The sequence below is a fragment of the Phasianus colchicus genome, chromosome 16 (genome assembly GCF_987193195.1).
Source record: "Phasianus colchicus chromosome 16, bPhaCol1.hap1.1, whole genome shotgun sequence".
NCBI lineage: Eukaryota > Metazoa > Chordata > Aves > Galliformes > Phasianidae > Phasianus > Phasianus colchicus.
This window is the reverse complement of record NC_143451.1, coordinates 9,989,819-10,007,059: the sequence shown is the minus strand read 5'-3', so window position 1 is coordinate 10,007,059 and position 17,241 is coordinate 9,989,819. Positions and strand designations below refer to the sequence as shown.

The window sequence follows — 17,241 nt, the reverse complement described above, 5'->3', positions numbered from 1 at the left end:
TCCTGAACTGCAGCATGAGATCAGTAGGAAGCTTTTAGGCAGTGGTGTAGATGTTACCTTCCTTGCTGAAATCAGAGGCTTTTCAGGAATACAGTTCAAGTATGTAGAGCAGTGAGAGGGCATCTGTGGCTGCGGGACTTAATCAGGAAGGTAATAGAAGCAGATAGACACACAAATATTGCTTGGAAAACATATGTCAATGCAAAGGTAGATCAACCGCTGCTTCCCTGGACCTGCCAAATGAGCAAGGACAGAAACATGGTGAGAGGAATGCTTTTGCAGCCCTGTAGCTATGAGTCTCTAGAGAGCCAAACTCGTGGAATGCCTCAGGGAATGACCTTTCTCATTAAAGCTGGAGTAAGGCCAGGGTGAGAGCTGCAGATTGTCTCTAGGGAAAATGAAGGTGGCAGGTGTTAAGCCAACAGCATCGCAGAGAGCTGGAGCCGTGCTGCTCAGGGAAGGGGCACAGAGCCTCCAAGCAGTACTGCAGCTCACTGCAGGTTGTGGTTGTGAGCCAGCAGTTCAGCTATGGCTGAACAATGGCCTGATTTTGAAGCAGAGGTCACCTGTCCCTGCCTTGGCAGCCCATTGACTTTTGTGCAGCACAGCCCTGCTCCTATTAGAGGTCCTTAACCAAACATGCTTTCCTCTTCTGCAAAAGGAGATGCAGCTTACCATCTGCTCTCTGGACCCAGAAGATGTACGTCTGCTCACAGAGGGCTTGGATGGCCTCACCCAGGCCCTTGGGGTCCACTTGTTCCCCTGCCACAATGCCCAGGAAGTCCCTGTAGTACTTGGTCTGGTTATTCCGGAGTAGCAATGTGTCACCCTGGAAAAAAAAGCCGTTATTTCTTCCAAGACACTTTGCTCCTTCAGCCCCAACCCTGCTCCCACTTCCAACTCACCCAAAAAGTGCCTCACGTTAAGTGAAAGCACTCATTAAGGAACCCCAGTGCCTGGCAGCTGCTTACCTCCCCATCCATCCCTTTTAGAACCTAGAGTTGGCAGTTCCTATGTTTCTCTGTCCCGGCTGGGTTGGGGCAGCCCTGGCCTGAGGAAAGGGAGCAGCTGGCAGGGGCACAAAGCAGGCATCTGGCTGCTTGAAACAGGAGCTGCTCCCTCCATGCATCCATTAGCAGTTTGCTAAGAGGGTCTGTATACGTGATTGACTCCAACTTTCTTCCCTGCACACTGCTAACAAAACCCTTTTGTTTCCTTTTCCCCAGAATTTTGAGCAGGTAACCAAATACAGTGGGATTGGGTCCTGTGAAAGGCCTGCTATTCACATCTGTGGGACATAGCCCCCTTCCCCAACCCGCAGCTCTCCTCTTTCTCACAGATGGACTCTCAGCAACACTGGGAGCTGTCTGCATCCTTCCTCAGAGCCCTGTGGGAATCAAAGCATTGCCCAGAAGGCATTGTCCTTGGCAGGGAGGGCAGTCAGCATGCCAGAGCTCTGTGCAAATCCCCACTTCTACCCGAGCAACCTGTGCTGCCCATAGCTCACCCTCTGCTCAGTTGCACTCAGCATCACCTGTGCAGTTTCACGGTCCTCAGGGTCCATTTTGCGCAGGTAGCAGGCATGCTGCTCTGCAGGTCTGTAGCACACATAGCCCTGTGAGACAGATGTGCCTTACAGCAAGCAGTGCTGCCCAGGAGCATTATTTCCCTTCTAACAAAGCATCAACTGCTGTGGTTGTGCTGTGCCCAGTGCATTCCGATCAGACTGTGGCTGCTTATCTCCTGCAGCTCTGCACAGTGCTGGGGATGCAGATGGAACAGCAGCAGGTTGTGCTTTCCTGCTTTGCACTCAGACCCCAGCGGCAGGACGTGATGCAGCACACTCACATGCTGGCTGTCGTACAGCACAATGGCACTGCGGTTACTCCGGGAGGTGATGTAGTAGGTGACAGTGCTCCTGGACACATCAACTGTGGCTGTCTGGTTCCTCGGCACGTCCTGCTCTCCATGCAGTGTGATCCGGCTGAGCTGTGGTCCGGCCTGGCACAGAGAGAGGGCAGTAGTGCCATCAGCTGCTCAGCACTCACACACACCATCTCCTCTCCTGCATCCCCACCCCGAATCCTTTGCTGCTCTATACTGTCTGGCAGAGTCCATTAGCAAATATGGCAACATGCTGGGAGCTGCGTGCTTAGCAAAATGCCAGCTTGGGTCTAGGTTTACAAATGAAGCGTGGAAGTTCCTCTAATTTAAGCAATGGTTCCTGGCAGCGATGCTGCAGGGTGAGCAGCAGCTGCTCAGCTCGCTGCTCGCAGTGCTCTGCAGGCTGCAGGAGCTGCCAGGCACAGAGCGGGCTGTGGACACGAGGAAGCTCTCTGCCCTGGGTGAGTTCCTTACCTGGGCAGAGCCGTGGGAGAAGCCAAGAATCCCCCCAATGCTGATGCCAACAGCTGCAAAAAGCAATGCGATGGACAAGATGATCCAGAATGTCCTGGGAGGGTTTGTGAATCGTGCTGCAAGCCTCCTGCCCTGGGAGCCAAGGAAAACAGGGAAAGAACAGGAATTAAAATTAATGCTTCTGCTGCTTCTATCCTTCACCGTAAAACACAATTCCTGCTCACAAAAGAAATCACTATGCAAGCTGCTGGGGCTGCTTGAGAGCAGAACTGCAATTTTGCAGTGCAGCCCTGTGCTAAGGCTGCCTTCAGCCCCCAGGACGTGATTTGGGTCCTGCTGTGTGGTGTGCCATGCTGGCAAAACAGCATCCTGGCAGCCAGGGATGCACAGCACCCAAAAACCCCGCAGGAGGCTGGAAGAGGACACGTGGCCACAGACAGAGTGACGCAAAGCAAGCTGTTACTTGAAGCAAAACAGCTTGGTGGTCATGCTAGCACTTCCCATGTCTTGATATAAAAATCACTTTAATTTTTATATTTAAACCATTTAACTTAATGGCACACAAAATCATTTTTACAAAGCGGAAAGGATGTGCTTTCAATAACCACAACTGTGCTTTTAAAAAGAAAAAAGAAAGTTTAAATACTCCGAAGAACAGAGAAATTCAGCCAATTTGCAGGGTTAGATTTGCTGCAGGCCCGTATGTGGGCTCTGCAGCCTCCATGTCTGCAACTGATCGTTCTCAGCACTGTGTAACTCCCACATATATTCCACCAGGACAGCAGCGAGCTGTAATCAAGTCAGAGCTGTGCACAGCTGGAGGCTCATCAATCCAAATGCAATTGTGCCTCAAACCCCACAGTAACGGGGAGATTCTCAACAGCCAGCAGATTTCTCCCAGGTGAGAAACCAGCGAATGAACACAGGGGAGGCAGACACTCAGCTCCCTGAGAAGAGGCACAGTTACTGAGCAAGCACTGACCGAGAGCCCTGTGTGATCCTTTAGGGACCAGGGATACTCACTGCAGAGACAGCGTCGCTGGGGCTGTTCCCACCCTCCATCCTCCACTTCAGATGAAGACCTTGCTCCTGCAGCTCTGCGTCCTGCTGATGCACAGACTAGGCATGATCTTGAGCTCCGAACGTGCTCAGGAAACCTAAGCACACGCCTGCAAAACGTGAATGCGCGTTCCTTGTGGCCAAAGGAGTTCCAGCCAGGTGCTCCTCAGCTCAGACCTGCGAGGAGGATGAAACCTTAGAGCTGCAGCCAGGGGAGAGGAGGAAGGAGGGGGGGACAGCCAGGGGTGCAGAGGGATACTGTCAGTGGTAGAGAAGCACTCTTCCTGTTCACCTTGTGAGCCAGCTGGAGGCACGCAGGTGGAATATAACTGAGGGCTTTGTGCAGGGCCTCCCTGCTGGCAGCCCCCAGTAGTGGGACTGGGTGAGTCTCATTAAGAGATAAAATGAATAGAGAAAAGTGGCAGTCTGCCCTTGTCATCAGTTATTTCTACATTTCAGCATGAACTCTGTGCTGCCAGATCCCCATGGGCTGAAGCCAACTGTTTATCCTGCAGACTGGTGCACTGCAAGCCTTGGCTGCACACACATTTGTGATTCCATATACGATTCTTTACTTGTCCTGACCCCAGACTTGAGCTGCAAAGTCACCATCACATGAGCTGCGCTTATGCAAACACATTTCTGTGATGGGAAATACCTCACAAGAACAGAGCTCCCAGCTCAGATCAGTTTTCCTGGGCAGTTCAGAAACTCCTGTGAGAGGCTGGTATTTCTGAGAGCTGCCAGCCGGGAATACCTGGTCCAGTATTAAATGTGGAGGTTGGCAGCCCTGCCTGCAGCAGGGGGGTTGGAGCTTGATGATCCTTGAGGTCCCTTTCAATCCAAGCCATTCTATAACTCTGTGAATAACCAAAGCCAAGGAGACAAGGGAAATTCCAACAGAACTCCTCCATGTGGCATTGAATGGGATGACACAGCTTTGGGACACTCCTCAAAAGCGTGGCCCAGGATGGGTCACTCAGCCAAGAGGATTTATCCCTAAGCAGCAACAGCCACGCGCTCTCCCCCACTTGTACCTTCTGTGCTTCCTTCTGTAAATCAAAGCCTATCTGAGAAGAGCAGCACAGTCTCCTAGCACGCTGCTTCTGGGGGACATGACTGCTCAGGTGCAATCAAAGACCAGGTCAGCATGCCCCAACCAGCCATCTCAGCCACTTGGTGCCCTGCGCTGCTGTTTCTCTGATGCAAAGAGAAATGGTTGAAAGTCTGACCACCAGTTCTCCTTCTGCAGATGGAGATGTTAGAGAAAACACAAAGCAGACCTCCCACTGCAGTCTACCAGCTGCTTCTGCTGCAGCAAAGCTTAGCACCACAGATTGCAACACAGAAACAGCATTATCCCCATACTGAGACTTTTATGAGACTTTTTTTTTTTTTATGTCCAGGCAGCAGAGTAAGAAGTTTATACCATGCCTGATCTAAGGCACAGGAATGAAGCAATACCTACAAAATGTGGTGAAAACATCAATGTGAAGGGGAATCATTCAACTCTGCGTTGTGCAAATGTGATTCAAGCCAATGCTAAGAGCCCCATACAGCTCCAGGCACCCAAACAGAAGTTACATACTGCAGAGTTGGCTTTATTCACTAATACTCTACATAAGGAGCAGGGATGGTCAACACAAACATATCCTTAACTCCCAGAATTTCCACCAGAGCACACAAAAGAGACTACAAAATAAGACAATGCAAGGGAAAAGCAGGTTTGCAAGTTTAATGTGAACTCAAGTAGAGGGTTAAAAACCGTTGGGAAGTTGATACAAAGTTCTGAAGCACAATGGACACCTTCAAAAATACATTTCAGCATAAGTGAATCGAGGTATGGGTTGTACAGTGAACAGTGCTCAACAGGGACAGCGTGCTGCTCCAAGAGGCTGAACGCCTCACCTGGCATGTACTGGTTTACTTGACATATTCTGAAATTAGAAGCACCAAATGCAGGAAGTGAACTGAAGAACACATCATTGAGTCGGATCCTACCTGCAATAAACCCACAATGTCCACTTCTGTGTAACCCAGGTAACATGAAAGTTTTCCTGACTTTCGCAAGCCTTCTAGGATAGAGACAAGAACAGGAAAGAGGTTTTGTGCTTCCTTACACAACTCTGAATTATGGAAGTCTTTTACAAGATCCAGCTAATAACACTGAAAGACAATATGGGCTGCACAGTTATTGCTGTACCAACAAGGTGGTAAATCTACTCATTTCTAGTGTCTGAGTGGAGGGAAATGGCATCGATACAGCTAGAGCTAATCAACCAAACAATGGGAGATGAAGGTAGGTCAGTGCTTAAATTTGACTAACAACAGTTTAATCTATACATAAAATAACGTTATTTGCATATATAATTTTTCACTTGATTCTGCAATACAAAAGCTTGGAACCGTAGCCTTCAAGTTAGCCTGCATAAAAATCTATCCCATAGCCTGAGCTATGCATCACACAAAAGCTATCTAGGGATCAAAATAAAGTCATCACCTGAGCAAGCAAACACTCTTCAGACAAGCAGCTTGTGCCAGGCCCCCACACCAGCCACACACGGAAGATATTAAATTCAGCTATTTAAAGGAAGCACGTGCTGTCGTCATATATAGCTGGTTCTCTTCCAGGTTTATTTTGGTGGAGTTGCAATGAGGGGATACTACAGATACAGACTGAGCCGTGACTCACTGAGGGAAGAACAGGTGTGAACCTGGAGTCTGATCAAGCCAGTTACTTCTGGGGACAGCAGGAGTGAAGGACAGTCCTATGTGGTTACATACTTTCTGCATTGTCAAATGCATAAGCTAATGAGAATTAAAACTTTTGTGATCAGCGAAATACATTCCTCATAGCTTCCCTTCTGGGAAAGAAGATATATTATCATATACTATACTTAAATTTATATTTTAAATATATTCTGACATAGAGTTAGGATTAGGGTAGTTCTTGTATGTACATGTACTTTACACATACACCCAACACCCAGACAACTACAGTATACAGAAGACACCGCTTGTATTTTGCATGTGGAATCACCCTATCTGCATTACAAGTGCAATTTGAAACGGCCACATAAAGGAGACCGCTTTCAGTTCCTAAGTCACACTTAGAGTGGGCCATACTGCAGAAGGAGACCCAATCTGGAAAAAAAAATAAATCAATCCAAAGGCCAAATACTAATTCTGTCAGCCACTGCAAGCATTCCCAAGCACAGCTGCTAAGTTACTAGACACTCCAAAAGTCATTTCCCTGAATAAATCAGACTGAGTCACAGTATGTCCAGGAGGACACGCTGCAAGTTGCTGGGTTCTCTTTCTCAGCTCTATCAGCTCTGCTTTCCTCAACTCAGTCCAGAGGACAACATGACACTGAGTATCACAAGTGTTTGGCTATACGTGTTGCTTATTATTTAAAAACAAAAAAAACAAAAAAACAACTCCAAACCCACAAGACCTGGGTGACACCATAATGCCCTCTTTGTTTCAAAGTGCATTTTAAAAGACCGAGATGTAAACAAAATCATACCAAGAGGACAGAAGGGTTAAAAACCTAAGGGCTGCTAACTTCAGGTGGTCTCATAGCAAGTACGTTACTGTCACGAGATGATTAATTGGGGCCCTCCTTGGGGTACGGCTCCCAGGGCTGCCAGCGTTCTGCTCTATTAATCCTCGAGTGCCGGAAGAAGGTCGGCTATGCTATCAACATAGTAATCAGGCACCAGGCTCTGCCGGGCAGGGCAGTCACTCTCCTGGTGCCCTCTCACTTCCTCCAGCGTGCTGACCCCGGTGAGTGTCAGCAGGGTGGTGAGGCCGCAGGTGTTGCCCATGAGGATGTCCGTGTCCAGCCGATCCCCCACCATGATGGTGCGTGCGGGGTCGATGTCAAACTCGCTGGCCACGCAGTCAAATATATAACGGCTGGGCTTCCCGACGATGAAAGCCTCGCGCTCTGCTGCTGTCTCCACAGCTTTTACCAGGCAGCCGGTCCCTGGGGGGAGAAATATCGGTTAAGGACTGCAAAGGACTCTCAGCATTCGCAGGAGACGGCACAAAATCACACGTGGGGTACTTCAAAAACCCAGCTTTGCACAGAGGGCTTCAGGACTCGGTGCCCAGTAGTTGAAAGCCTGCTAGGAGGGGAGGGACAACCCGCACCGAGATAAAACAGGAACCGCCACGCCCGTAGGAAAACAAATCACAGGACAGCCCGAGCTGGAAGGGACCCGTACAGATCACCGAGTCCAACCCGTGGCTCCCCGCAGAAACACCCAACAACCAGACCAAGAAGCACGGCGAGGAGCCGCCGCCCCAAAGCAAAGCCGCGGACGGGAGCTACTCTCTCCGTCCGGGCGCCGGCCTCCCCCACCCCCCGACCCCCGCGCCCGGTACCGGGGATGGCGGAGCCGCCCTCCAGCGGCAGGCGGTGGTCGCGGTTGGTGCCGACGAGGAGGCAGTCGGGGCCGCGCAGGAGGTAGCGCAGCGCCTGGCACAGCTTGGCGTAGCTGAAGTGCTCGTCGAAGCCCACCAGCACGGCGCGCACCGCCGGCTCCAGCGGCGCCTGGGCCCAGTCTGCGGGCGCGGGGCCGGGCAGGGCGGCGGGGCCGGGCCCGAGGTGCGGGATCCCGGCGGCCTCCAGCTCGGCGGCGAGCGCGGGGCTGCCCAGCACGTAGGCGGCGGCGCCGGGCGGCAGGGCCTGGCGGAGGTAGCGGGCGGCGCAGAAGGCCGAGCCGAAAACGTGGCGGGGCTCGGCGGGCGGGAAGCCGAGGCGCCGCAGCTTCTCGGTGTAAGCGACCCGCGTGCGGCTGCTGTTGTTGGTCACGTAGCACAGCCGCTTGCCCGCCGCCGCCAAACGGCCCAGGGCCGCCGGCGCGCCGCTCAGCGCCGCCTCGCCGCGCCACAGCACGCCGTCGCAGTCGAACAGCAGCGTGTCGGCGTTGGCCAGCACGCCCCGGGCCGTCTCGCCCTCCAGCCGCCGGCACCGCCGCCCGCCCGTCGCCGCCATGGCCGCCTCGCCGCGCTTCGGAGCGAAGCCCGCCCCTCCGCCGCTCCCATTGGCCGCGCTCCGCCCGGCCCTCGCTCCCATTGGACGGAACCGGCCGCTCGGACCTTTCCCCGCCTTGCCGCGCGGCCGGCTCCCTCCGCTCTCGTTGGCCAACCTGCTCGCGGCCCCGCCCCCAACGCGCCGCGGTTGGCCGGCGGCGGGCGGTCGTCCGAGCCCGTTGGGCGGCCCCGCCGCGAGCCCCGCCCGCCCCGCGTAGTAACCCGTTAGGCTCGGGTTCATGGGGGCGCGGGGTCAAAGGTCAGCGGGGGGCGCGCGGGGGCACCGCCCGAAGGCCGTCGGACCGACGGCGCTCCCGGAACCCCCGCTCGGGGCCGCGTTCCCCGCCGAGCCCCTTCGGCCGCCGTCCCGCGGCACGCGGCCCGTTGTTATGACGACACGGCCGTAAAGCCGCCATCTTGGCGGTGCGGCGCGTTGCGACATGGAGGCCGCGGTGGCAACGAGCGCGGGGCCGGCGGCGCTTACGGCAGCCGCGGCCGAGGAGCGGGAGGGGGAGGCGGCCGCGGGCTCCGGGCCCGGCGGCGGGTCCGGCGCCTTCCTCGGCCTCCCGGCGCCTTTCGGCGAGGAAGGTACCGGCGGGGCCCGGGCGGAGCGGGGCCGGGGGGCGGCGGGGGCCCGGCCGCGACGGGCCCGGCAGGAGCGGCCGCAGCTCCGGTTTGGGCGCGATCCCCGCGATCCCCGAACCCGCCGACCGAATTTACGTTGCAGACGAGGATGACGTGCACAAGTGCGGGCGCTGCCAGGCGGAGTTCACCTCCCTGGAGGAGTTCGTGCAGCACAAGATCCAGAAGCGCTGCCAGCGCGGCCCGGAGCCGCCCCTGGGCCCCGAGGGACCGAAGGTGACAGCGGGTCCCGGCGCCCGTCCGAGGGCTGGGGGCAGCGCGGTGACTCCGGGGGCTCAGCCCTTCCTGCTGACACCATCTCCGCCCCCACAGGTCGTTCCCGCGGTCGAGGAGTCCATAACCGTTGCTCATATCGTTGTTGAAGCATCCTCGATAGCAGAGGAGATCGGCAACGCGTCGGCTATCGTAGGTGAGCGCGGTGCTGCCTTTGTGGCCCTGTGTTAGGGGGTGGTTCGCTTTTCCAGCATTATTCCCTGTGCCAGCTGTGCTGTGGCCCATAGAGGACATTTCTGTGTTATGCTCTCAGGGCTGGGCATTATCCTCAAGATGCAAAAGCTATCCTTAGATTTAAGCTTTCACTCCAAAATTCTAATATCAGCAATACCGACTTCACAAAGACAAGTGTTCCAGGTTAAAGCATCTGTTTTTTCCTTCCTGCCACTTGAAATTCTGGAGCAATACGTTGATCCGACATAGGCACGTAAAGCTGTCTTTTGTACAGAACATAACTGTCTGTGTCCTTTTCCCAGGTAGCGGGCACATAAAAGAAGTCATTGTGGCAGGAGACCACGTTTTTGAAAACCCAAATGGTCACGTTGATGGCGATGTCACTGAAGAGCAAGGCAACCCCGATGATCAGGAGCAGGATATTGCCACAGAGCTGATAAAGGTTAAGCTTCTGGTCAACAAAGAAGGGCGGTATGTGTGTGAGTTGTGCCAGAAGACATTTAAAACAGTAAGTGTAACTTCTACACTGTTTGGGTTAGCACTAACTTGAGGCTAGCTGTTCTACTAAGACAAGACTTGATAACAACATGCTTTTCTACAGTGTGATATACTTTGAAATTAGAACTTCACCTTTGAAAAAGAACATTTTTGCTCTTTTTCATTGAAATGTAAAATATTTAATTTGTTGAGACTTCTTTCAAAGTGTGATTTCTACCCCAGGCAAGCATCCTCAAAGCTCACATGATCACTCACAGCAGCAGAAAGGACTATGAATGTAAACTCTGTGGAACTTCCTTTCGGACAAAGGGGTCTCTGATTCGACACCATCGGCGTCATACTGGTAAGAGAACTTCAAGTTGCTCCTTGTTGCCGGGGTGCACTGTGTGTTGTTATCCAGCACACTTTAGAGTGGAATTTATTGCTGCTTTCCATTTTCCACTGAGCTGAGTTGAGACTGTTGAGTTTCCTGATGTCTGGGATGCTGGGAGGCAGTGCAGGGTTGTGACATAAGCATAATCTGCTTGCTGTAAGCAGTTGAAAGCGCTCGTCTGTAAGTCTGTTACACAGAACTTAAACTGGCAGCTGTTGGTTTAATACTGTTATTTTGATTCTTGTCATTCCCAGATGAAAGACCTTACAAATGTAAGAAATGTGGGAAAAGCTTCCGGGAATCAGGAGCGTTGACTCGGCATCTGAAATCTCTGACGCCTTGCACTGAAAAAATTCGCTTCAACATGAACAAGGAAATAGTAGTCAATAAAGATGATTTGCCCACAGGTCAGTGATGCTGTGAACAACTGCCTTGTGTCTGATAAAACCAAGCATGCTCCTGGCACTCAAACTATACATTCTTTTTCATTTAAGAAACATTTTGCACTGATAGTCAGTTTCTCTTTTACACTGGAAAATGTCCTTTTTTTTGTCTAGATCAAAACTATTAACCCGAAGTGCACATAGTTGATGCCAGGCTATAAAGAATGTTTGAGAATCTGTTACAAGGATGGTTTTAATAAGCACTTCATATTCTAAAACATTTATTGTAGGGCACAGTAAATGGATGAGGGTGGGTGGTACATCAGGTGATACATTCTACTTTTCTTGAAGGATCCTGTAGTTCAAACTCAGAAGCTGTTCCATCAGTAGCGAGTGAATCCATTGAGACCTCACCTGTGATTCATCTAGTGACAGATGCAAAAGGCAATGTTCTTCATGAAGTCCATGTCCAAATGCAGGAGCTTCCTGTTGTAGATGCAAAATCTCTGGATGAAGATGTGAGTTCTATTTCTCTTGAATATTGTGTATTTTATGCAAGAAGTAGTTTGAAGGGTTTTACCTTGTGAAATTTTCTCAGGTGCTAAGTATAAATCTGTGCAGTGAAAAATAAATGGATAATTAGCTCCTCTCTCATCTGAAAGCAAATAAGGCAAACTCTGCTTTGACCTTGTTTGAGTGTGGAGCATACATTGAGATGCATAGGGTCCCTTACTGGATGATGCAAAATGTGAGAAGCTGTTTACATTGCTTGCACTGCTGCAAGACGCTGACAGAAGCAAAAGCTTATTCTCTGAACGTTGTCAGAGTACAGATTGGTCTCATCTTCCCAGTTTAAGATCATTCTCTTTTTGATTTTTCAACCAAATATCACAAAAAGCCTGTGTGTCTGTTGTACCAAGTTTTGGAATATTGATTCCTTTAGCAATCGCATCCTAAGGAGCTGCCATGTGAGGGGGAAGCAAACAGCGAGAATCTGCTGAGGCAGGCCATGAGGAATTCTGGCATTGTGATAGAGAGAGTTGCTGTGGAAGAAATGCAGAAGGCAGATGAGCCTGCTGTAGCTGCTACAGAAGAAATAAAAAATGAAGTGGTGGAAGCAGGAGAAGAGGAGCCATGTGGGGAACAGCATGCCGAAGTAGAACCATCAGAGCCTGTATGTTTGCACTCTTAATCTTCTGTGCCTGCACTTCGTTGTGAATAGTAGTGTAATCCTGACCACCCTGAACATTATCTTCCATGCACCTCTCCCTGTCCCTTTGTCTTTGTGCCAGTTTTTATTGCATGCTTTATTGCATGTTAGTGCACGCTCCTGTTAACAGTATCAGTCTTTTTTGGGAGGGATGGGGGGTGAAAGCTGGAGTATTTAATTGGGAATGTAGTTACAAAAAATTACTATACAGAGCAGTAAAAAAAGATATATACTGTACCATTTTCTTTCCAATAGACAGATGCAGAAAGAACAAACGGCTACAAAAGTTACATTTGCCCTCACTGTAATGAAGCTTTTAGTGAAGCTGCTTCCCTTGAAACACATATCAAAGGACATTTAGGTAAGGCTGTAATGCACAGCTCGTCTAAAATGCATCTTCTCTTACCAGGATCTTGAACACAGTGTCGTTTTCATTGTTTCTCATTCTTTGCCTTTACAGAAACATCAGCCATACAACTTCTGTTGATGCTTAACACAAAACATGAAAAGATCAGAGCAATGGTTTTTGTTATTCTTTTACACTTTGTTCTAGAGCTTAACAAAAAGGCTCCATGCTTCCGGACCTGCCTGGCATCTGCAGAAGTAGAGTTTTGTGAAGGGGCCAACTTAAAGCATTTCTGTCATTAATGCTTTCTCTCTCTAGATTACAAGCCTTTTAAGTGTGAGGAATGTGGCAAAGAGTTCACGAAGGGCTACCTGTTAAAAAAGCATCAGGAGGTGCACGTCAATGAACGGCGTTTCCGCTGTGGAGAGTGTGGCAAGCTCTACAAGACTATTGCACATGTCAAGGGGCATCGAAGGGTGCATTCTGATGAACGACCATATTCCTGTCCAAAGTGTGGCAAGCGGTACAAAACCAAGGTGTGTCTGCCTTGTGTCAGGTTCACCCTGAGAGTTTCCTTTCCAGAGCTTGGGTTTGGGATAAGCTAGGAGGCTTCACTACTGAAACAAACAAATGCCAGCTCCTGTCCTCTTACAAGAGCAGAAGACACTTTTGTATCAGTAGGGACAAGAAAGGCAGTCTTAATTCATAGTTCTGAGGAACTTGTTCCTTCATGTATGAAAATAATACAAACATCTTTATCATGCCTTTGGTTAGAAGTCCTCAAACACGCTGACTTTCGCATTGAAAGCTAAAATACTGCTTGCTTGATTAAGTCATTCCCTTTAGCTGCTCTTGGTACTTTCCTCTCTACAGAATGCTCAGCAAGTTCATTTCCGTACGCATTTGGAGGACAAGCCTTACGTGTGCCAGTACTGCAGCCGGGGTTTTCGGGAAAAGGGCTCTCTGGTCCGCCACATCCGCCATCACACGGGGGAAAAGCCTTTCAAGTGTTACAAGTGTGGGCGAGGCTTCGCAGAGCACGGCACTCTAAACAGGCACTTAAAGACCAAAGGTGAGATGGCCAAGTTTATCTCTGTTGCAGTAAGGGCAGATGCATGTTTCTTCCAGGATCAGGTTTGGACAAGTAATGAAGCATAGAACTCTTCTATAACATTAATTGGCTTGGTAGGATTAAAGCCTGCTGATTGCTGTCAGTGGTATCTTGTTAAAGGGGTCCCATTAGTGTTGTATAGCATTTGCCAGGTATTCCCAAATTTGTGTTGGTTATGTAAATTGTCTTTTTATGGCATTTTTGGAATTCCATTCAGGTGGCTGCCTTCTGGCTTTGAAAGAGGTGGAGGAAGTGATGGTGTCTGAGGAAAGCCAGTCAGCTGACAATTTAGCCGCAACAGTCATCTCTGAAGATCCTCATACTGTTTTGGTAGAGTTTTCTTCAGTGGTGGCAGACACTCAGGAATACATCATTGAGGTAAGTAGCGAGCAAGCAGCCTTGTTGTCCTGCACATAACTGAGGCGGGAAAATGAGGACGTGGGAAAGGCTGGCAATAGTTAATCAGAAGGCTGAAGCTGAAGCTAAGAACTTCTATTCAAGATCTTCTGACCTCTCACACTTGCTTCAGCTTTCCTTCAACTTCAGTTTCTTCTTCTCCCATTTCTAGTTAGCTTATTTTGTCTGAAACAGTTTTTGTGACCATCAAAAAGCAACAATTGATGCATTTCATTTTCTCCTTCTTTGTGACAGGGAGACAGCTATCATCTGTGCAGAATAACAGTCCATTCATTGAGTCTGTTTAGTGCTGCCATAGTAAACACTGGGGCTGCTACTAATAGGAGAAAAATCTGCCAGTTGGCAGAATCCTGCTGAGAGAGGATGTCCTCTTTCTGAGCACTCTGCATTACTGTGAAGTAGCCATTTATAATGGGATTTGGAGAAAAATTTAAGGAGTTGTCTCTAGAGTAGTTACTGCATTGTGGGGGGAAACAGGATGATTTTATAAAAGATCGTGATATCTTTCATCTTGGAAATGGAATTTAAAAAAAAAACAAACTAATTATCTAAAAAAGGAATCACTCTATTTTGTCTTTCAAGACTGCTACTGAAGATATGGAGACCAGTGAAGCTACTGAAATAATGGAGGGAACAAGACATGAGGTAAAGCAGCCACTTACTTAAACTGTTCTTTCTGTGACTCCCCTCTAAATGTTATGAACTACTTTGAGTGTCTGGAAGTCATGCTAAATAAGCAGTTCTGCAGACTTGTCTGTATAAAATAATAACAGTGACCATACCAAGTTTGAACAAAGCTCAGTCTAACCCCAGACCCTGTCAGTGATGGAGGCTAGTAAACTGTAGTTCTTAGTACATGTGACTGTAGCTGCTGGCTAAACAGAATTGTATGATGCCACTTCAGCCGTGAGAAATTACCTCTTTATGAATTCCTGAAGGCTAGAAATAGTGGCTGTTGCAAAATCAGAGACTCCTCAGTTGTAGCCAGCCTGTCTTGAACAACTAAGTGTGTACTGTTAAGATTTTACCACAAACAATACTTTGACTTAAGTCCAGGAAGTACCCTGCTGGCAAAACATCTTCAGTAACACAAGATACATGCTCTAAGACTCTGCTTTTCTTGGGTTTACGAGGGCTTCAGTGAGCAGCTGGAGGAAATGGGAACTAAATGCTGCTTGCTGTACTGCACTACTGATCATCAAACGTGGTTTTCAGCTATGATGACGACTGTACTTCTAACAGTGCAACACATCGGGAAATAACGTGGCCACTTTTCTCATAATGTAGGTTGACAGTCACATTATGAAGGTTGTGCAACAAATAGTAAATCAAGCAAACTCTGGTCACCAGATCATCGTACAGAACGTCACCGTAGCAGAAAACTCTGAAGTAACCACAGATGCTGCAGACACTATCACCATTGCAACCCCTGAAAGCCTCACAGAGCAGGTCGCTATGACACTGGCTTCTGCCATTGGAGAAGGAGCAGTGCTGACAACAGAAGGTAGCATTGAGACAGAAGAAGCAACAGTGACAATGGTGGCATCAGAAGACATTGAAATAATGGAACATACAGGAGAGTTTGTTATTGCCTCCCAGGAAGGGGAGGTGGAAGTCCAGACTGTGATTGTGTAATGAACAGCATGCAGCTACTGTAAGTTAAACTTACTGTTTTTCTCCAGGTTGGGGAGATTGATCAGTCTTAAGTTTGCCATTACAGTTGTTCAGAGAGGAAGAGAGTGCTTCCATAGGTAAATGGCTTAACAGGATGGTACAGCCCTGAGATGTTTTCTGTTTAAAATGGAAGTGACAGTAGTTAAAGCCCTCTGCATGGATTTACTCTGAAAGTGACCACTATGCCACATTTGACAGTTTTTTATGCAGCTCCTTCAAGTAAAGGAAATTCCTTTGTAAAGCATTTACCTCTGACCACAGGACAGTAGCATCTTAGTGTTTAAGAGGATTCAGAAAGTGAAGCATTTGGTGGGTCTCATAAGAGATGACTAAAATTAATCATATGCATTTAAAACAAACCAAGAAAACCAAACCTAAGGAGTTCTGGTGTGCATTTACCACCAGTCAAACGCTTTCATGCCTTTAACCTCACTACTTTACTCCTCCTAAGGCATGGTACTGCAGTATTTTTATTTTTAAAGTATTTTATATCCTGGACAAGTAGCCTTATGTACTGGTCTATAAAGAACGCATCATTGTACCCTTGCAAAGCCAGACAGGCTACTCTGAGAGCTAGTCTGTTGGTGTGTAAAGCCATATTGTACATTAATTTTTTAGAACCATATATGGATTTGTAATTGCATATTGTACAGATTAGGCATGTAAATACATTTTTAAAAATAAAGTTATTTAAAGTTCTTACTACACTTTTCCTATTATTTCTGCTATATTATCACTCAGAACAATTTCTGGAAGGAGAAAAGAACAGGATACATAACATGCTTAAGAAACCCTCATCCTTTGGTGAGTCAAAAACAAGTTTTCATCCCAAGCAAATCTCTGCAAGTTCAGATTTGTGCATCTATGCTTTTGGAGATCTTTCAAGTGATCTACAGCTAAATTCCAGTCAGAGGGATTATAGAAAGTTACTTCCATAGCCATAAATTTACCTCTCTCTTTGATGGTTAAGTCAGAGAGTGTTTTTTTTTGTTTTTTTTTTTGGAAGTCCACTGATAAGATCACCTAGAGAATTCCCAGTACAGAAGTGGAAACTCATATTACTGCTGTACTTCTAATGGGATCCATTTTGTGAACGCAGGAGGGCAGCCCAAGAAACAGCTTGAGCTGCTGTTGACTTCCACTGCAGAAAAATGCCAGAAATGCAAAGAAATACCTACAGCAGGGTCACAATTTCAAGCAGCAGAATGAAAATGAAAAATACCAGAAGGATTAAGTTTGTAATCTGCCAGAACCTGCATCTCCAGAGCTCAATCACCGTTTTTAATACTCTTTCAGGATGCTGAAATTTGATCAGAAGCCCACCATTTTAGTAATGCTAAAGCAGCATCTTGTAAAATTGCTAAGAATGGGCATCAAAAGAGATTCAGCAGCTAAGGAGCAGCACTTGTAGCTTCCTTTCTGAAAGTAAGGCGTTCCATACTCATTCAAATTTGCAGTGTAACATTAACTGCTGAATCTGAGCATTCCTGTTTTTTAGCTGAATATATGCAACTCCTTCTACATACTGGTAACAAGTTAAACATTGGCCAAACAAAGGTACTCACAAAAAGATGAAGCTTCGTCAGAGCTCACAACAGCTCTTTGTTAGCTCTTGCTACTGCACAGAGAGATTCACTGCAGTCTGTTGGTCCAGGCTTGCACCTCCATGCCAGCAAGTTC

General features: G+C 48.6%; 3 protein-coding genes across 5 annotated transcripts; 1 reads left to right on the top strand and 2 right to left on the bottom strand.

Moving 5' to 3' along the window:
- Window positions 1-75: 75 nt before the first annotated feature.
- BRICD5 (BRICHOS domain containing 5) lies at window positions 76-3,698 on the bottom strand. 3 transcript variants are annotated; one of them, XM_090151376.1, is made up of 7 exons: window positions 3,414-3,435; window positions 2,595-2,614; window positions 2,359-2,490; window positions 1,849-2,001; window positions 1,508-1,615; window positions 676-829; window positions 76-233 (listed from the first exon to the last, which is right to left on the bottom strand). In XM_090151376.1, exons 1-7 carry the CDS (start codon window positions 3,418-3,420, stop codon window positions 139-141), a joined length of 669 nt encoding a protein of 222 aa, XP_090007502.1. In that variant the 5' UTR covers window positions 3,421-3,435; the 3' UTR covers window positions 76-138. The 3 variants fall into 3 exon arrangements, with proteins under 3 accessions (XP_090007502.1, XP_031462438.2, XP_090007500.1); XM_031606578.2 differs by lacking the exon at window positions 2,595-2,614 and having other exon boundaries at window positions 3,382-3,698; XM_090151374.1 differs by lacking the exons at window positions 2,359-2,490; window positions 2,595-2,614 and having other exon boundaries at window positions 3,382-3,698.
- Window positions 3,699-6,873: 3,175 nt separating this feature from the next.
- On the bottom strand, window positions 6,874-8,461 carry PGP (phosphoglycolate phosphatase). The gene is made up of 2 exons (XM_031606515.2): window positions 7,810-8,461; window positions 6,874-7,408 (listed from the first exon to the last, which is right to left on the bottom strand). Exons 1-2 carry the CDS (start codon window positions 8,420-8,422, stop codon window positions 7,083-7,085), a joined length of 939 nt encoding a protein of 312 aa, XP_031462375.2. The 5' UTR covers window positions 8,423-8,461; the 3' UTR covers window positions 6,874-7,082.
- Window positions 8,462-8,705: 244 nt separating this feature from the next.
- E4F1 (E4F transcription factor 1) lies at window positions 8,706-15,816 on the top strand. Its single transcript, XM_031606513.2, has 14 exons — window positions 8,706-9,048; window positions 9,188-9,318; window positions 9,415-9,511; window positions 9,852-10,057; window positions 10,270-10,390; window positions 10,675-10,827; window positions 11,155-11,321; window positions 11,747-11,977; window positions 12,269-12,374; window positions 12,678-12,895; window positions 13,233-13,431; window positions 13,688-13,848; window positions 14,470-14,532; window positions 15,175-15,816. The coding sequence occupies exons 1-14, from the start codon at window positions 8,901-8,903 to the stop codon at window positions 15,520-15,522; spliced, it is 2,349 nt and encodes a 782-aa protein (XP_031462373.1). The 5' UTR covers window positions 8,706-8,900; the 3' UTR covers window positions 15,523-15,816.
- Window positions 15,817-17,241: the final 1,425 nt, after the last annotated feature.

Coding starts and splice junctions, on each gene's coding strand:
- E4F1 (XM_031606513.2), top strand. CDS start 8,901: ATGGAGGCCGCGGTGGCAACGAGCGCGGGGCCGGCGGCGCTTACGGCA. Junction 11,322..11,746: donor CAAAATCTCTGGATGAAGAT/GTGAGTTCTATT, acceptor TGATTCCTTTAG/CAATCGCATCCTAAGGAGCT. Junction 13,849..14,469: donor CTCAGGAATACATCATTGAG/GTAAGTAGCGAG, acceptor TTGTCTTTCAAG/ACTGCTACTGAAGATATGGA.
- BRICD5 (XM_031606578.2), bottom strand. CDS start 3,420: ATGGAGGGTGGGAACAGCCCCAGCGACGCTGTCTCTGCA. Junction 2,491..3,381: donor CCAGCGACGCTGTCTCTGCA/GTGAGTATCCCT, acceptor CTTGGCTCCCAG/GGCAGGAGGCTTGCAGCACG. Junction 1,616..1,848: donor TGCTGTACGACAGCCAGCAT/GTGAGTGTGCTG, acceptor TCTGTCTCACAG/GGCTATGTGTGCTACAGACC.
- PGP (XM_031606515.2), bottom strand. CDS start 8,422: ATGGCGGCGACGGGCGGGCGGCGGTGCCGGCGGCTGGAGGGCGAGACG. Junction 7,409..7,809: donor GGGCGGCTCCGCCATCCCCG/GTACCGGGCGCG, acceptor TTCTCCCCCCAG/GGACCGGCTGCCTGGTAAAA.